This window comes from Sander vitreus, chromosome 15, assembly GCF_031162955.1.
Source record: "Sander vitreus isolate 19-12246 chromosome 15, sanVit1, whole genome shotgun sequence".
Lineage (NCBI taxonomy): Eukaryota > Metazoa > Chordata > Actinopteri > Perciformes > Percidae > Sander > Sander vitreus.
In genome coordinates, this window is record NC_135869.1 from 23,926,151 (window position 1) to 23,941,951 (window position 15,801).

Below are 15,801 nucleotides of genomic sequence, written 5' to 3' on the forward strand. Positions count from 1 at the left end.
GCCCAGTAACGCTCTGCCATCACCGGAAAAGTGCTTCTAATGGCCTTCACTGGTCTCAGTCCAGAGCAACGGGATCTGTTGGTCCATTCTATAAAACATTACATTGATCTACTCTAATTATTAACGTGGCTGTTGTTTATCTCCAAATCAAAATGACTGTCACTTTAAGAACACTCTCCTTGAGGCTGTTTTTTAAGGCTGTTTGATTCCCTGTGCTCTGTACATGATGAATCCTACAGATGTTTGGCTGGAAAGAGTTTGGCCAGTCTTTCCAGCTGACCATGTTGATCTGAAAGCGCAGCGAGCGCCGAGTTCCAAAAATTTCGAGGTGCACGACCACGCGCTGCGACAACTTCGCGCTGGAAACGACAGCCGTGGTGACGTCATTTTATGACTCGCGCACCTCACGCCGGGGAACACCGCGGCGACCATAAACCTGGCTTTAGCCCCTCCCAATCACCTAGCGAGCTCCTGTCTCTCACACGCACAAATTAAAGTGCAGTGTACTTTTTATTTTATGATGGGCAAAGTCAACTGGTTGTCATGGGCAGAATGTAATGGGAAGTTTATAGATATAACATAAAACGGTCAGGGAAATGAGTGTTTGTTTTCATCATTATGAATTTGCATGTTGGTATTAGGGTTGATTGAAAGCCTGACATTAATGGTTGTCTTAAGTGCTCTCTGGTTTTCTCTTTTTCTCCCATCTTCTTCCATGGCTTTTTTCCCTTGCCCCCCATCTCCCCCTCTCCTCCTCCTCTTCATCCCCTCTCCTCCTCATCTCTCCATTTGGCCGCACCCATCCTTCTGTCACAACCACCTCCCCCTCCTCTTGTCTATCACTCTTTCTCCCTCTCCAGTGGTGTAAGTTTGATGATGACGTAGTGTCGCGGTGCACCAAGGAGGAGGCCATAGAGCACAACTATGGTGGACATGATGATGACCTCTCAGTGCGCCACTGCACCAACGCATACATGTTGGTCTACATCCGCGAGTCCAAGCTCAGTAAGTGACATACTCCCTCTCCTTCTGCCTTTCTGGATAATATTTAACAAAAGCTGGTGCTGTCCCATAAACGCATGTAAGATTATCCTCCGCTGCCTCAGCTAGTGCAACCCTACATACATATGTGGGGACATGTAATCCCTGTTTCTGCTTTGTCATTTGGTGACTTCACAATGGCAACATTAGTTTACTATCTTAATGACTATAGTAAACTGTTACTGTCTGCTCACTAATTCTCACTTGCATCTCTTTGTATCCCAGGCGAGGTGCTCCAGCCAATGACTGACGTGGATATCCCCCAGCAGCTGGTGGAGCGTCTGCAGGAGGAGAAAAGGGTGGAGGCACAGAAGAGGAAGGAGCGCCAAGAGGCTCACCTCTACATGCAGGTCCAGGTAGGAAACCAAGACTTATGTTTAAGTGCTCTTAGGCTGGCTACACACCGCCTGCGTGACATACACGAAAACGCATGAATGCTAGAAATAGGACCGACGCCTATTTTTCACGCGACACACAAGCGTGTTGGAAGCGTTTCCAGGCAAAATAGAATAGGAAAAGATGTTTGTCATTTTGACACAAATACATATTAATAAATTACATTTTGATGTTTGAAAGTCTCTAGGTTTTGACAGAAATGCAGATATAAATGTAATAAAAAAAAATTAAAACAAAATACAGAACGAAATATTCTGTAGCCTATTTGGCTGTCCATACTGCCATATATATTTATGTTTAACATGAAGTATACTACTGCTTGAGTGCAGTTTATCAATGGGAAACATACATGTGTACAGACAAGGCTAGCAGCAGCAGCACCACGTCACACATTTCTGGTGTGAAAAGACATCGCCACGCAGGCAGTGTGTGGTCGGCCTTAGGTGCTGTGATGCTTTGCAGAGTTCGCTAGTGCAAGCTGCTTAGTGCAAATAGTAAGCGTTAGGAGAATACATTGGCCATTTTGGCTTTATTAAAGTTCCACAGACTGGAAGGTACAGTAGGAACCTGCAAGCTTCCTTTACATTGATGGAAGTGCTGTACAAGTAGGTAAAGCAGTGTAGCACTAGTGGTGCCAAACCAGCAGATTGGGCCCTTGCAGGCTTTGGTCACGCATACTGTGATGTGAGGGATGTGCTGCTCGTAACATTAGGTCTGCAAAGGTGCGTAACTGCGTTGGAGTTATAATTAAGATGGGACTTAATATATCTTTTGTTGCCATAGATATGACCATACCAAGATCCTTATGTATAATCTATCTAATCAGATATTTTTCTGAAAGGATTCCACATTAGCAGTTAATAAAAGGTGACGATAAAACAGTGCAAAGTGTGCTGCTTTAACTGACTTAACATGAAAATACTTGCAAAAGTGGAAAGATGTGTTTCATAGTTGAATGGAAACTACCATTATTATGACCAGCAGATTATAATGTCAAAGAATTACCGGGCCCTTGATGGAACACAATGGAACCTATAAAATAAGACATTTAATGTGACAGTTTTATATTGGCACATAGATAAAGGGGTTCTCTGACTGAGACCGACCTATCGGCAGCAGGCAAGAAGGTCTGCACTCTAGCTGAGCTGTGGCAGACAGTGTGGTTGAGATGGTGAGAAGAGCTGTAAGTGATAATAAGGAAAAGGCTTGTTAAATGATAAGAAATGTTTATCCTGTTCAAAGATGTCAGCTGCTCTGCCTTTTATATTATTTGGCCAAGTATGAAGTCATGACAAAAGGCTAATATGTTTATTTTCACTGGACATGCAAGAGGAGGAACAATAGGAGGACACTCTGTCTCACATTGTTTAAACTGATCACAGTGGCTCAATTCTAGACAAGAATGCACTCTAGTAGTTTTGTGTATAACAATGTGTCACTAAGAAAAAAAATCTGCAAAGTATATTATATGCCCTTAGTAACTGACTAACTGTTCTACCGGTTCTTCCTCCTCTGGACAGATTGTAACAGAGGACCAGTTCTGTGGTCATCAGGGCAATGACATGTATGATGAGGAGAAGGTGAAGTACACAGTCTTCAAGGTCCTGAAGAGCTCTACGCTGCAAGAGTTTGTCCAGACCCTCTCCCAGACCATGGTGAGAGATGAGACTGGATGTTGTGTGTCCTTGATGCAACTAACCTATTATTGAAATGTATTTATCTCACATGCACTGTATATCGAGTTATCGCTCTCAACACTTGATCACCTGAGAGAGAGTAGGCTTTTAAATTTTTCCTGTTGGACTACAATGTGTAAGCCAGACAGCCAGTCACCAGTGTAGAGCAAAACACATGTATACACACTTGCACTAATTTTCCCGTTCACGGATCAACAGTTGGTAAGTATACTACGGTGGCGTGGGGAAAATTAAATAAATATTAGTTCGAAGTTGTACTCCTAAATGGTCACAGAATGCAGCCAAATGGTTGTAATCTGGAGCACTGCCATGACGGTTACCTTCTCTCCTGTAAACTCCTTTTAAACGCTTCTCTCATTATCTGCCCGATTAGTTTTTCTCCCATCCTGTTGCTACTTTCCACCTTTCTGGTTTTTTTCCATTCAGCTTTTTATAAGCGCAAATTAAATTAAACTTGCCTATTGATTTACCGCAGGGTTTCCCACAGGACCAGATGAGGCTGTGGCCCATGCAGGCTCGGAGCAACGGAACGAAGCGACCCGCCATGCTCGACTACGAGGCCGACTGCAACAAGTCGGTAAGTGTTTGAGTCTGGAAAACCTGTCTAACCTGTGTCTTGGTTTTGATGCTCATTGGACACTTTTGGAAACCTGTTTGTCTGCTGTTTTACCTCCAGTCGGATGAAATGGTAGTGCAACATCTCAATCGTGCTACTCAGAACCGGGGTTATTAAAGTAACCTAAAGATCTGTTGGTGCACATAGTCACTCATTATTGGAGGCCGTGAATGCGTACACCACTCTGTGTATGAGAATGTGTTCCACTCTTGTCTATGATATGGATTTTTTTTTTTATGGAAGTTGGTGCATGTTTGCATTGTAGATGATCGACTTGAGCGACAACGAGAACCCCTGGACAATATTTTTGGAGACAGTGGATCCAGAGATGGCGGCCAGTGGGGCCACATTACCCAAGTTCGACAAAGACCGTAAGTCTCGCACGTCAACCCTCATCTAGCTCAGTGTCAGTTTCAGCTGCGTTTCACATGTGGCACTTTATTTTGGTAATTGTGTTTTGATTTAGAGGTGAAAACGTCTGTCAGTTTCAAACTTATGGCAGTGCAGCATGACTTCTACATCATTCCTCCATTTAGTTATGCAGCCTGAAATACTAGAAATGCTGCTTCACAGGAGATGATCACTTGGCTGTTATTGTTAACATTGTTTGAAGCACTGACTAATGCAATAGAATATGAGTAGTTTTGTGTAACTTGAGTAGCCCTACAAGGTTAAGAACTCCCTTTTTGTGTTTAGTATTTTAATTTTAACACTATTGGTGGTAATTTTAAGCAATTCCTTTGATATGGTTTCCACCTTTTGTAGAAACAATGTCTTTGTCTCTTCCTATTTTAGATGATGTCATGTTGTTCTTGAAGATGTACGACCCCAAAACCAGAAGCTTAAATTATTGTGGACATATCTACACACCTATATCCTGCAAAATAAGTAAGTGGTGGCAATGTCCAAGTCTATTTTAAGCATAACACACTGTCATACCTAACATGCCTTGAACTTAAAGTTTGAATCACATTTCTCTTGCTCTTTTCTCCCTGTAACCAGGAGACCTTCTACCAGTCATGTGTGAGAGAGCAGGGTTTCAGCAGGAAACTAGCCTTATCCTCTATGAGGTGATCTATTTATGTAGCACTCACTTACTGGCACATTCCTCTGCCTTTTTCCTCACTTGTTCTCACTCTTCACCCGCTCCTTCACACTCGCAAGCTCTTCTATCCGGCACACAAGCTTTGTCTCACAAACTCTCCTGTTCACACTTTCACACTGTCGTATGCAGCATCTCTCTTTTTCTCACACCTACCCATCCGTAGTTGCATGTTTACACATCCTTAGCCAAATAGTCCTGTGCATTTACCAGACCAGCTTCATTTTGACTACATTTCCCATATGCCTGGTGCGTTACAGGAAGTAAAACCCAATCTAACGGAGCGGATACAGGACTATGATGTCTCTCTGGACAAGGCCCTGGATGAGCTCATGGACGGGGACATCATTGTCTTCCAGAAGTAAGTGTGTTTACATTTGATGTAAGTGCAGTGTGCGCTAATTTATATCACAATGTATTTAGAACAGTTGCATGGCTCAATTGTTTTGGGGCTAGCCCACCATTTTGGGATCCTACGCAGAGACGGAGCAGAAAAGACTCGAGGAATTGGCATCACGGGAACGGTTGGGTTTAGGAAAAGAACAAAGCAACTGTTCAGTTTAGGACACGTGACACACGGGTCACGATCCCCGGTCTCCTGGGTGAAAGTCCTGTGTTTGACCCACCCACCATCCTGACCAACCTCCTACGCAGATTTTCGCCCTTTCATACTACTCGCTATGGCGTAAATTCACATGTAATCGCAAGGTAATGTAAGTCAATGGAGGCCACACGGCGTTGATAAACACGCTAAAAAGCGAGTGTGCGTCTCGATAACGCCCAAAATGGCATACGAATTGCCGTGTCCTACATACGCCACTTCGTGAGATCAGTCTGAGAGGAGAGTGTGTGCATTTAGAGGAAGTTCTGTTCTGAAATGTTGTAATTAGGGTGAAGGATCTGTCTCAATATTGTTCCATACCCTTCTCTTAAATTCTATCCCCCAACGTGTCGCATCTGTGTCTACCGACTCTTCCCTCCGATTGTCTTTTCTGCCCTCTCCTGTCAGCAATGCACATTCTTTACCTTTTAATGTATCCATCTTCTTACCTTCTTCCAATCCTAAAGAGACGATCCAGAGAACGACAGCAGCGAGCTGCCTACTGCCAAGGACTATTTCCGGGATCTCTACCACCGAGTGGACGTCATTTTCTGTGACAAGACCATCCACAACGACCCTGGCTTCGTCGTCACACTCTCTAACCGCATGAACTATTTTCAGGTATGGGCCATTCAGGCACTTTAAATGAATGTTTGGGGGGGAAATAAGGTGGTAATTTCAGTGTGTTCACATCAGCTCACGTGGAAGGAATACAACAGCTTCCCAAATAAATAAAAAAAAAATAATAATACAGAAATACATTGGTATTTTATTCTTTCATGTTGATATTAAACCCCAACAACAAAGTGTCCAAAGAGCTGCTGTTCAAAGAAATTGATACATCGTCTTTATCACCAATATCCTTAAAATTTGAAGTGACAATTTTAGTCACATTTTCATATGTTAAATTGGTCATGTGAGACTCCGGATACCTTATATGAAACCTCAGCCATGAGTTGGGAGGACATTTGGGGATCAGGGGGATATTATTGTGCCCTAAAACACAATCAGGGAGTTGATCTTTGCAATATCTTTGAACTAGTTCTAGTGCTTGGTGCTCTGAATGCTTTAAACTAGCGCTGTCAGTTAAACGCGTTAACAGCGTTAACGCAAAACCATTTCAACGGCGCCAATTTTTTTATCGCGAGATTAACATTCTTTTCACCTAGCAAACTGTAGTTTTTTTCACATGCTGTTGCAACAACTAGTAACGTTAGAAAAACTACAACACCACGGCGGATCTAGCTAGACCGAAAACAAAACGGGCACGCTGCACACACTAGTTTGGGCTTGCGAGCCGGCCAAAGAGTAGTAGGCTAACGTTACGTTTTGAGTGGATGGAGAAATGGATGCCAATAAGATTCTGAATGGAAAGTTTACTTTTAGAAAGTTGCCAAATGGTTCCATTGACAAGACCAGGGTGATCTGTGTGTTTTGTCGTCGTGAACTGAGCTATCATCGCAGCACGTCCAGTCTGAAATACCACTTGATGGCCAAGCACACAGCTGATGCCAATTCTCCGCCCCCTAGTCAAAACCAGGCCGATCCCTTTTTCCATGTTGATAAGAGCATTAAAATGAGAAAAAATAATGGGACATTTAGAATAGATAAAAATGTGCGATTAATCGCGAGTTAACTATGACATTAATGCGATTAATCGCGATTAAATATTTTAATCGTTTGACAGCACTACTTTAAACCTGTCCTGGGCTTGATGTATTAAAAATCTTGTCTGTCATGTTTTTTCCCCCTTTTTCTTTGTAGTCTCCGCGTTGGCATTTCAGTTAGCAGACACAGGTGAAATCTGACAGGCCTGTGGTGATTCCCACTTGTAATGTTTGTGTTGTTGTTGGTTGGTTTGTCAGGTGGCCAAGACAGTAGCGCAGAGGTTGAACACAGATCCCATGCTGCTGCAGTTCTTCAAGTCACAGGGGTAGGAGGCTTGTCTCATCCACACACACATACACACACACAGCTTGTTTTGTGATTGACTGAATAAGCTTTTGCTGTGGACTTATTTCTATTTTAAAATCGTCGTTCTGGTTGGTGTTTGAAAATGATTCATGCTTTATGAAATGATACAATGTGGTTTTGAGGTAATTAGGAATGTGCCGGTATAGAATTTTTCATGCTACGATTTATTGTGGAAAAATATCTTGAACGGTTTTCACACAATCATCAGACTTTCCTGAAATACTAATATTATATTGCAGCATATGATGGTGCAAATGAACTAAAGCACAGTTGGTCACTTACAGTTAAGACGTTGACAGCAGTCGCAGCTTGTCATGTTTGCCTCTGATTTGATTACTTTCAGTTGTCAGTAGAAATGTTGCGTAACCTGTCCCCCCCCACCTTTCTTTGTTGTTTTCCTCTAACTCCTCCCACTCTGCCTCCCTCCCATCCTCTCTCCCCCTCCATTCTGCCTCTGCATCTCTCTGAATTTTTTCGTCTCCCCCTCTTGTTCACCCACATCCCCCTCTTTTCTTGTCCACTTGCCTCTTTTCTCTCCTTCTTCTTTTCTTTTTTTCCATACTCTCATTCTCTTCCCCTGTCCCCCTTCTCTCCTCCCCTTGGTCGTCCTCCCCCCCTGCCTGGTGGTGTGGTGGCCAGGTACAGGGACGGTCCAGGGAATCCTCTCAGACACAACTATGAGGGAACGCTGCGGGACCTGCTGCAATTTTTCAAGCCTCGGCAGCCCAAGAAGCTCTACTATCAGCAGGTAGGGAATGTCTGCCAACTCAGGGACTTCAGTATTTTTTTTGTGTTTAGTATATTATGTGTTTTTGGAAGTATATTTTGGCCCAAAATGGCTGCTTCTGTGCCAAAAAAAGGTAGCTTTGATGTATTAAGCAATTCCTGTAATCTGTCTTTCTTAATTTGTGGTTTTTCACTGTTTCTCATTTTGCTCATCATGGTTATGTCATTTATACCCTGTTTACGTTTCTCAAATGTGAGCATTGGCTGCATTTCTTGGCCTTACATTTTAATGAATATGTTTGGCCTTTGGTTCAAGCTATTGTGATGGACCTCTTACGGTTTTCTGATGTTTTATAGACCAATTAATTAATTGATTAACTGAGAAAATAATTGGCAGAATAATCGGTAATGAAAATAATATAATAGTTGCAGCCCTACTTTCAATGTGCATTAATATTGCGTCTTGTGATTCTTCCCCCATACAATTATTCTGGCTCCTCTGTCAGAATGAGGTCTGATTGATGCTGTATCATTCTTGTTACAAATTAAAGCTTTCTGCTTTCCTAAAAGTTGCCGTTCCTAAAAGGTGGACAAACAGTTTCATTATGTCTATACAGTAAACCATAGTTGAGATGGAGGAACCAGATTTATGTCAAGTGCTTATATTTCAACAGGGAGTGTCTCTTCCCAGGCCAATTGCTCATCATGATGTGGCTTAGTTCATAGTACAGGGTCCTAGCTGAGCTAACAAATCTAAAGCTACCTTAGCCAGCTGTCAGCTAAGGTAGACGTCCCTCTGTCAGAAAAAGACAAACCACCAGCAAAGATGAGCCAGGCGTTCACCGTCTTCCACCAGTATATTTTCTAAATAAAACAGTTGGTACCTTCAGTCTCTCTGGCAGTTTAAAGAACTTATTTGTAGCTTTGGAGATACGTGTGAAGGGAGATCCTTCTGCAAATGGAAAATGCTGTGTTGTGTGCACACAGTTGCACCGCACATTTCATTTTGATTGGAACCCGTGGGATCTGAATTATGGAAACGCATTTGACAACAGGATGTTGCCAGCCACCCATTAACACTGGACCGCTTCCTGAATGCAGCACACGGCGCAGCAAAACATATTTCTGATGGTTTCTCTCTCTTCATCCATCCACAGTTAAAGATGAAGATAACAGACTTTGAGAACAGGAGGAGTTTTAAATCCATATGGCTCAACAGCCAGTTCAGAGAGGAGGTAACACTTACACACTTACGCTTTTAACAGCCACACAATGCATCTCAGTCTCACACACTTACATCCCCCCTGAGGAATATGTCACTACACATAATAAGTTAAATATTTTGTTTGATTCCAGCGCAGATATAAAATGTGTGTTTGTTGCAGGAGATCACCCTCTACCCTGACAAGCATGGCTGTGTGCGGGACCTTTTGGAAGAATGTAAAAAGGCAGTGGAGCTCTCTGAAAAAGGCTCTGAGAAGCTCAGGTATCCACCGTTTGCATGACAAAATAAAAAAATAAAGAATCCACAGATGCACAGGTTTTTTTTTATTTTTTTTTTTTTTTACTGTGTGCAAAATGGAATTGGAGCTCATCAGCAGAGTAACGATTTATAAATGTGTCGTCTTTAACAACTCTGGGATCTTTATATCTGCATCAAATTATTTTTGTAGACCAATTTTTATTCCCTGTTTTAATGTGATTTTATGCTCTGAGAAATCACTTGTCTTTGAAAAGCTGCTGTAGAGTATTATTCATGTCTCTCCTCTCTTTCTCCCCCTGCAGGCTGTTAGAGATCGTAAGCTATAAAATCATCGGGGTTCACCAGGAGGACGAGCTGCTAGAATGTTTATCTCCGGCTGCCAGCCGCACCTTCAGAATAGAGGTATGTGTTTTAGTGTCTCTTCTCTTTTTAGTTTTATTTTTAGTCTATTTATTTTTTACCCTTTAGTCACTCTTCCACTTAACAGGCCACAAACTTGATGCAGTAATATTTATTTTTTTTTATCCGTTAAGTTTGTCTGTCCTGGCTCCTAAATGGTGGCCTGACCTCCCTATTGACATCAGGGGGGATATTATTTATATTTATTTATTTATTTATTTATTGAAGCTTCACTTTCATATGGCTCTTTGTAGCTTTGCTTATTTCAAGCTAATGTACTTGCACTTACTACTTGTCTGGAGTTTGCACCTTCAGGGTTGAAAGCACTTAACTGTAAGTCGCTTTGGATAGAAGCGTCAGCTAAATGACGTGATGTAATGTCTACACAAGCAGACACTATGGCAGCCGTCATTTGCAGGGCTTTAATTCTTCAAACCAATCTGAAGCACCAAACCCCTACCGGAAGAAAATTTCATGCACTTGAACTACACCTAACAATGGTGTCTGGTCGTACTGACCACACCCTGAGTGCACTTGTGCATCACTGCGGCACGGCAAAGACTTCCAGTTAACACTAACAGAATTCGTGAAGTTGCTCTTTGAAGTACCATGTTAATTTTGAGCTGACCGTACACTGGTTACCGTTCCACACACATTTCATAACCAGTAATTAGAGAAGCCTGCTCCAAAGTTAGTAACTGACTTGACTAAATGTCTTCTGTCACTCTTCCTATTTTCGTCCGTCTTTCAGGAGATTCCATTGGACCAAGTGGACTTGGACAAGGACAGTGAAATGCTGATCCCTGTCGCTCACTTCCACAAGGAAGTCTTCGGCACCTTCGGGATCCCCTTCTTGCTCAAGATCAGACAGGTGTGTGTGTGTGTGTGTGTGTGTGTGTGTGTGTGTGTGTGTGTACCCGAGCCCAACAGGTTCGTACAGATATTTAGAAATGATGATTGGGTCGGGCTCTATCACATCAGCGCAATAAGGCATTTGTTGTAAAATGGTGCTGCGGCTCCTTTAAGAGAGGTGGGTGTGGAAAGTGGGCAGACGAGAAAGAGGAAGTAGATGCGACCGGAGCAGAGTTGGTGGAATAAGTTTTGAAAAAAAAACCCAGACTGAAAGCCGCCAAGTTAATTTGCTCACCAGAATTTTTTTTTATTCATTTTATATATTTCCGAATGCCTTCCTACAGTTGCTTAATAAAAGCGGGCTTTCCACACAAACAAACGTATGTCATTAGTATGGAAAAAAAAAAAAAAAGATTTTAACTGTGTCGGGCTCGGACATAAATATCGTGATGCCTGTCAGGCTCAGGCCGGGTTCGGTTACTGCTCTGTCGGACGCAGGCCGGGCTCGGACAGAAAAATGTGGTGTGTGTGCGTTTCTAGTCTACTAAACATAATGTTTTATTTAATTACCCAACTTCATGCTCTGTGTTTGTCTGATCTCTTCTCCCCCACCCAAACAGGGCGAGTCATTTCGGGAGGTGATGAGGAGGATCCAGGCCATGCTGGACATTCAGGAGAAAGAATTTGAGAAGGTACAACACCGCAGTCTGTTTGCACAACCAGAGGAAATTTGCTGTATTGAGTGCATTTTAAGTGTTTTCCGGTGAATAATTGATACACATTTTTCAATAAATGTCACCGTAACAGTTCTATTTTTACGCATAGTGTTGTGTATAGGGCCCTTCAACGTGTTACAATAAATAACTGTTTTTATTCAACATGAAGTGTGGCAGAACTCCATATAACCCATCAGTCTGAATATTTTTTGACCGTGTTTAGTGTTCTGCAGGTAAACAGTGGTAGGCTGTCAAGTGACGTGTGTGTGTTTGTTCTCAGTTCAAGTTTGCGATTGTGATGATGGGGCGGCATCAGTACATCACTGAAGACGAGTATGAGGTCAACCTGAAGGACTTTGAACCACAGCCAGGTATTTACTGCTTCTGCTGCCAGCACAACCGCTGCTGCTCTTACCGTACAAAAGTTAATAACCTTAGGAGTGCAACAGGCTCATCACCAAGCATGCAAATGCATCACAAAGACAGTCCTGGGAGATCAGTCACTTAAATGAGGCCACTGCGTTGGTACAGCACAAGTACGGCTGCTGTGTTGGCATCCGCGGCCTGTAACCGCGCTGCATCGGTCTGAGCACTTCCTAACCTAGAAAGCTTAGTTTTGTCTGTAACTACACAAAGATTTAAGCTTCGTTAGCATTAAGAGATAGAGATAATGCGTATAAATGGGATGTGTAATGACCTCTCTGACGCATCTCCTTCCAGGTAACATGTCCCACCCGCGCCCCTGGCTAGGGTTGGATCATTTCAACAAAGCTCCAAAGAGAGGTCGCTACACCTACCTGGAGAAAGCAATCAAGATCCACAACTAAAAGCAGCCCGCCCTTCCTTTTTTGTCCTCCTCATCATCCTGCGCCGCCTTTCTCCCTACCTACTTTAACACACCATAACCACAGACTGTAACCAACCGTGCGTGCGTGTGTGTGCGTGTGTGCGCGTGCGTGCGCGCGTGCGTGCGCGTGTGTGCGTGCGTGTGTGTGTGTGTGTGCGTGCGCGTGTGTGTGAGACCGGGTGGGTGGGTGGGTGTGCGTGCATATGTGTGTGTTCATCACTTTTAACACCCTGCCTGGACACCTCTACAGCTCTACTCCGGCACTATGTCTTCAGCGATTCGGATGTTGCTGCAGCTGACGGATTATCCTTCAACCACAAAATAAACTGCACCAACCACCTGCTGATTGTTGATTTTGTTTATTTAATATTTTTTTTAAATCGTCCCCCTCCACGTTTGAGGCTGTTCAGTTGTTTTTTTCTGGCTTCTCTACCTGTTGACTGCCGAGGTTTTTTTTTTTGGGGGGGGGGGGGTTTTGTCTGGAAGTGGGAGACATGAAATTGGATTTTAATATTAAATAAGCAGAGAGGAAGTAGGACACAGTATAAATAGAAGTACACACACACACACACACATATATATACACACACATACATCTACATATATACACATACATATACATACATATATACACACATACATATACACGTCTAGATTAAGTTTTTGTTTCCTTCTCCCACCTCATCATCACAAGCTTTTTTTTCTCCCTTCAGATTCTTTTTGGGGGTTGTTTTTAAATAGAATTGTTTGAAGAGGTGTCATTCTGCTGTGTGGAAAGTTTGAAAGAATGTTTGTGAGAACTAAATGACAGAAAAAGATGGGAAAGAGCCAGATGGTCATTTTTGCAGATGCAAAATGGCATCCATCCTGAAGCTCAGTAGTTGCCCTGATGTGGTTCTATATTTTCTTTGCTCCCATCCTTTAGTGCAACAAAACAAGTATTCCCAAGTTTACAATTGTTTCTCACGTAGTTTGGTTGGAGGAAAAATGATTATTTTTTTTTGTCTCTTTCTGCAGATCTTGTATAATAAAATAAAAATCCACAGCATCTGTTTAAAAATAAATGGGGGAAAAAAATAAGGAGGATATTTGTCTGTATTTCATCTTGCACGTTGGCACTTAATGTCAGAGGTTTCTCAGGACTGGCAAATGTACATTTTGTGGTTTTGAGATGCTCAGTGACTTTAAAGGAACACAAACACGCACGCACATTACCCCTAGACTCTTTTTTTTTTAGTTTTTCAGGGGGTTTTAATGTCTTTCTCAGTCATTCCTCCTCTAAACTTAAAACACACACACAAGCTTCTTCATATTCTCTATTGATTGAAACTGTCGCCTCCAGGTGGTTGGGAGCAGTAACTGCGCTGTGCTTGCTAGGGAGCTGCAGACACTTCAAGCCTACAGGTTTGAGGGTTGTGTAGAGACAAAACCAGCATTGTAAGAAACACTTTAAGCCCTATGAATTTATTTTTCTTTTGTTTCTTTTAAAGCACAGATGGAATGCTCCCCTAATAGCGCATAGCTGGCTCTGTAAAGACAACATTTAAAAATTGTATATTTAAAAATATGAACGTGTAAAATTTAAGAGAAACACGCGCCTTTGTTGTTGGGTACAGAAGGAGCCAGGTGTTCATATTTCTTGTGTGTAGGGTTTTCTTTTTTTTTTTTTTCTTTTTTTTTTTGCGTTCCTGATGTACCATTGACAATTTTCTTCTGTTACATTTGGATTTATTTTTCTTTTCAAAACTAACTGCATTGGTTTTGTCTTGTTAAAAAGTGCAGTACAAAGATGACCTGCAGAATCACACCTTAATTTGATCTTTTCCAGTTTAAATTCCTCAGTGTAGCAGCAGTGTACGACAACTATTCCTGTATATTGCCTTTTTGCTGGAAAATGTATGTTGAATAAAATTTTCTATAAAAACAAAAACACAACTCTACTGCTTGTCCACACCAGTGTTTTACCGAAAACACTGTTAAAGGAATAGTCCAGACATTTTGATACCACTAAATCGAAGTTTACAGGCAGCAACCAGTTAGCTTAGCTTAGCATAAAGACTGGAAGCAGGGGGAAACGACTAGCCTAGCTCTGTTTTTAAGGTAACAAATTATGCCTACCAGCACCTCTAAAGCTTACTAGGTAACGCCTTATATCTTGTTTGTCTAATCCATACGCAAGTCAAGTGTAAAAACAATTCACTGTTGTACAGGGGGTAATGTGTCGCACTATTTCTCAACTGGGAGCAGTGTCTTCTGCTCAGAGCCAAGTAATGGGCTAGCTGTTTCCCAGTGTGTGTGCTAAGCCAGCTGGCTGCTGGCTGTAACCATGTATTTAATGGACAGATATGAGAGTGGTACCGATCTAAACATCCAACTCTTGGCTAGAACGCAAATAAGTTTCCCAAAATGTGGAACTATTCCTTTAAGATTTAAAGTTGCCTTTGACCTTCAATTTAGGTATAATTGATAGGCTTTTTAATTATTTAACCTTTATTTATCCAGGTAAGTCGATTGAGAACAACAACGAACTGTCACGTTCACACAGTTCCACATTCATACCTGGAAGCTGCCCAGTACAACCACAGTCTGATCTGCTGGCCACTGAGCAGCTCCACTGGAGCGGTTGGGGTTAAGGGCCTTGCTCAAGGGCACCTCAGTGGTGGTAATGACAAGCGCTGCTCTTTCACTTTCCCCACGCAGATTTTATCCTGTCAGTCTGGGAAATGAACCTCCTGGTCACAAGGTCGCTTCTTGAACCTTTAGGCCACCACTGCCCTTGCTACTTATACCCTAACGCCAGATACTGGCTTGTTTTCAGACCCCCTCAATACAGTAAAACTGCACATTTTAGAGCCTAAGGAACACCTGTGCAATAATCATGCTGTTTAATCAGCATCTTGATATGCCACACCTGTGAGGTGGATGGATTTTCTCGGCAAAGGAGAAGTGCTCACTAACCGATTTAGACAGATTTGTGAACAATATTTGAGAGAAATATGCCTTTTGTGTACACAGAAAAAGTCTTAGATCTTTGAGTTCAGCTCATGAAAAATGGGGGCAAAAACAAAAGTGTTGCGTTTATCTAAAACTTGCCTACATGCAGCAAATGTTTTCATAAACTTCAGAACCATACAAGTTTTATTTATTTATTACAGACATTTTCAGGCATTTTCCCAGTGAGGTCAGAGGTCAGGACCATAAACAGAACATTGACGTCTCCCTCAGTGATACTACAGCTAGAGAGTGCCTGACAGTTACTCATGCGATTCAATTTAAACCAGACTGACTACACCACAGTGGTGCTTTGAGCTAAATGCTAACATTTGCATGCTAACCTGTGATGTTTAGCAG

At 42.3% G+C, this 15,801-nt stretch overlaps 1 protein-coding gene across 2 annotated transcripts in view; it reads left to right on the plus strand.

Moving 5' to 3' along the window:
* Positions 1-13,530, plus strand: part of usp7 (ubiquitin specific peptidase 7 (herpes virus-associated)) — a 28,512-nt gene extending 14,982 nt beyond the window's left edge. The window contains exons 14-31 of one of the 2 annotated variants that reach the window (XM_078270560.1): positions 861-1,005; positions 1,267-1,397; positions 2,958-3,092; positions 3,610-3,711; positions 4,016-4,121; positions 4,546-4,638; positions 4,753-4,820; positions 5,113-5,213; positions 5,921-6,074; positions 7,319-7,386; positions 8,067-8,175; positions 9,311-9,388; positions 9,539-9,639; positions 9,939-10,038; positions 10,787-10,906; positions 11,508-11,579; positions 11,884-11,974; positions 12,324-13,530. In XM_078270560.1, coding sequence (XP_078126686.1) covers positions 861-1,005; positions 1,267-1,397; positions 2,958-3,092; positions 3,610-3,711; positions 4,016-4,121; positions 4,546-4,638; positions 4,753-4,820; positions 5,113-5,213; positions 5,921-6,074; positions 7,319-7,386; positions 8,067-8,175; positions 9,311-9,388; positions 9,539-9,639; positions 9,939-10,038; positions 10,787-10,906; positions 11,508-11,579; positions 11,884-11,974; positions 12,324-12,430 — 1,881 coding nt within the window. In that variant the 3' untranslated portion in view covers positions 12,431-13,530. The remainder of the gene's footprint in view (positions 1-860; positions 1,006-1,266; positions 1,398-2,957; positions 3,093-3,609; positions 3,712-4,015; positions 4,122-4,545; positions 4,639-4,752; positions 4,821-5,112; positions 5,214-5,920; positions 6,075-7,318; positions 7,387-8,066; positions 8,176-9,310; positions 9,389-9,538; positions 9,640-9,938; positions 10,039-10,786; positions 10,907-11,507; positions 11,580-11,883; positions 11,975-12,323) is intronic. The other variant, XM_078270561.1, reaches the window with a different exon arrangement.
* Positions 13,531-15,801: the final 2,271 nt, after the last annotated feature.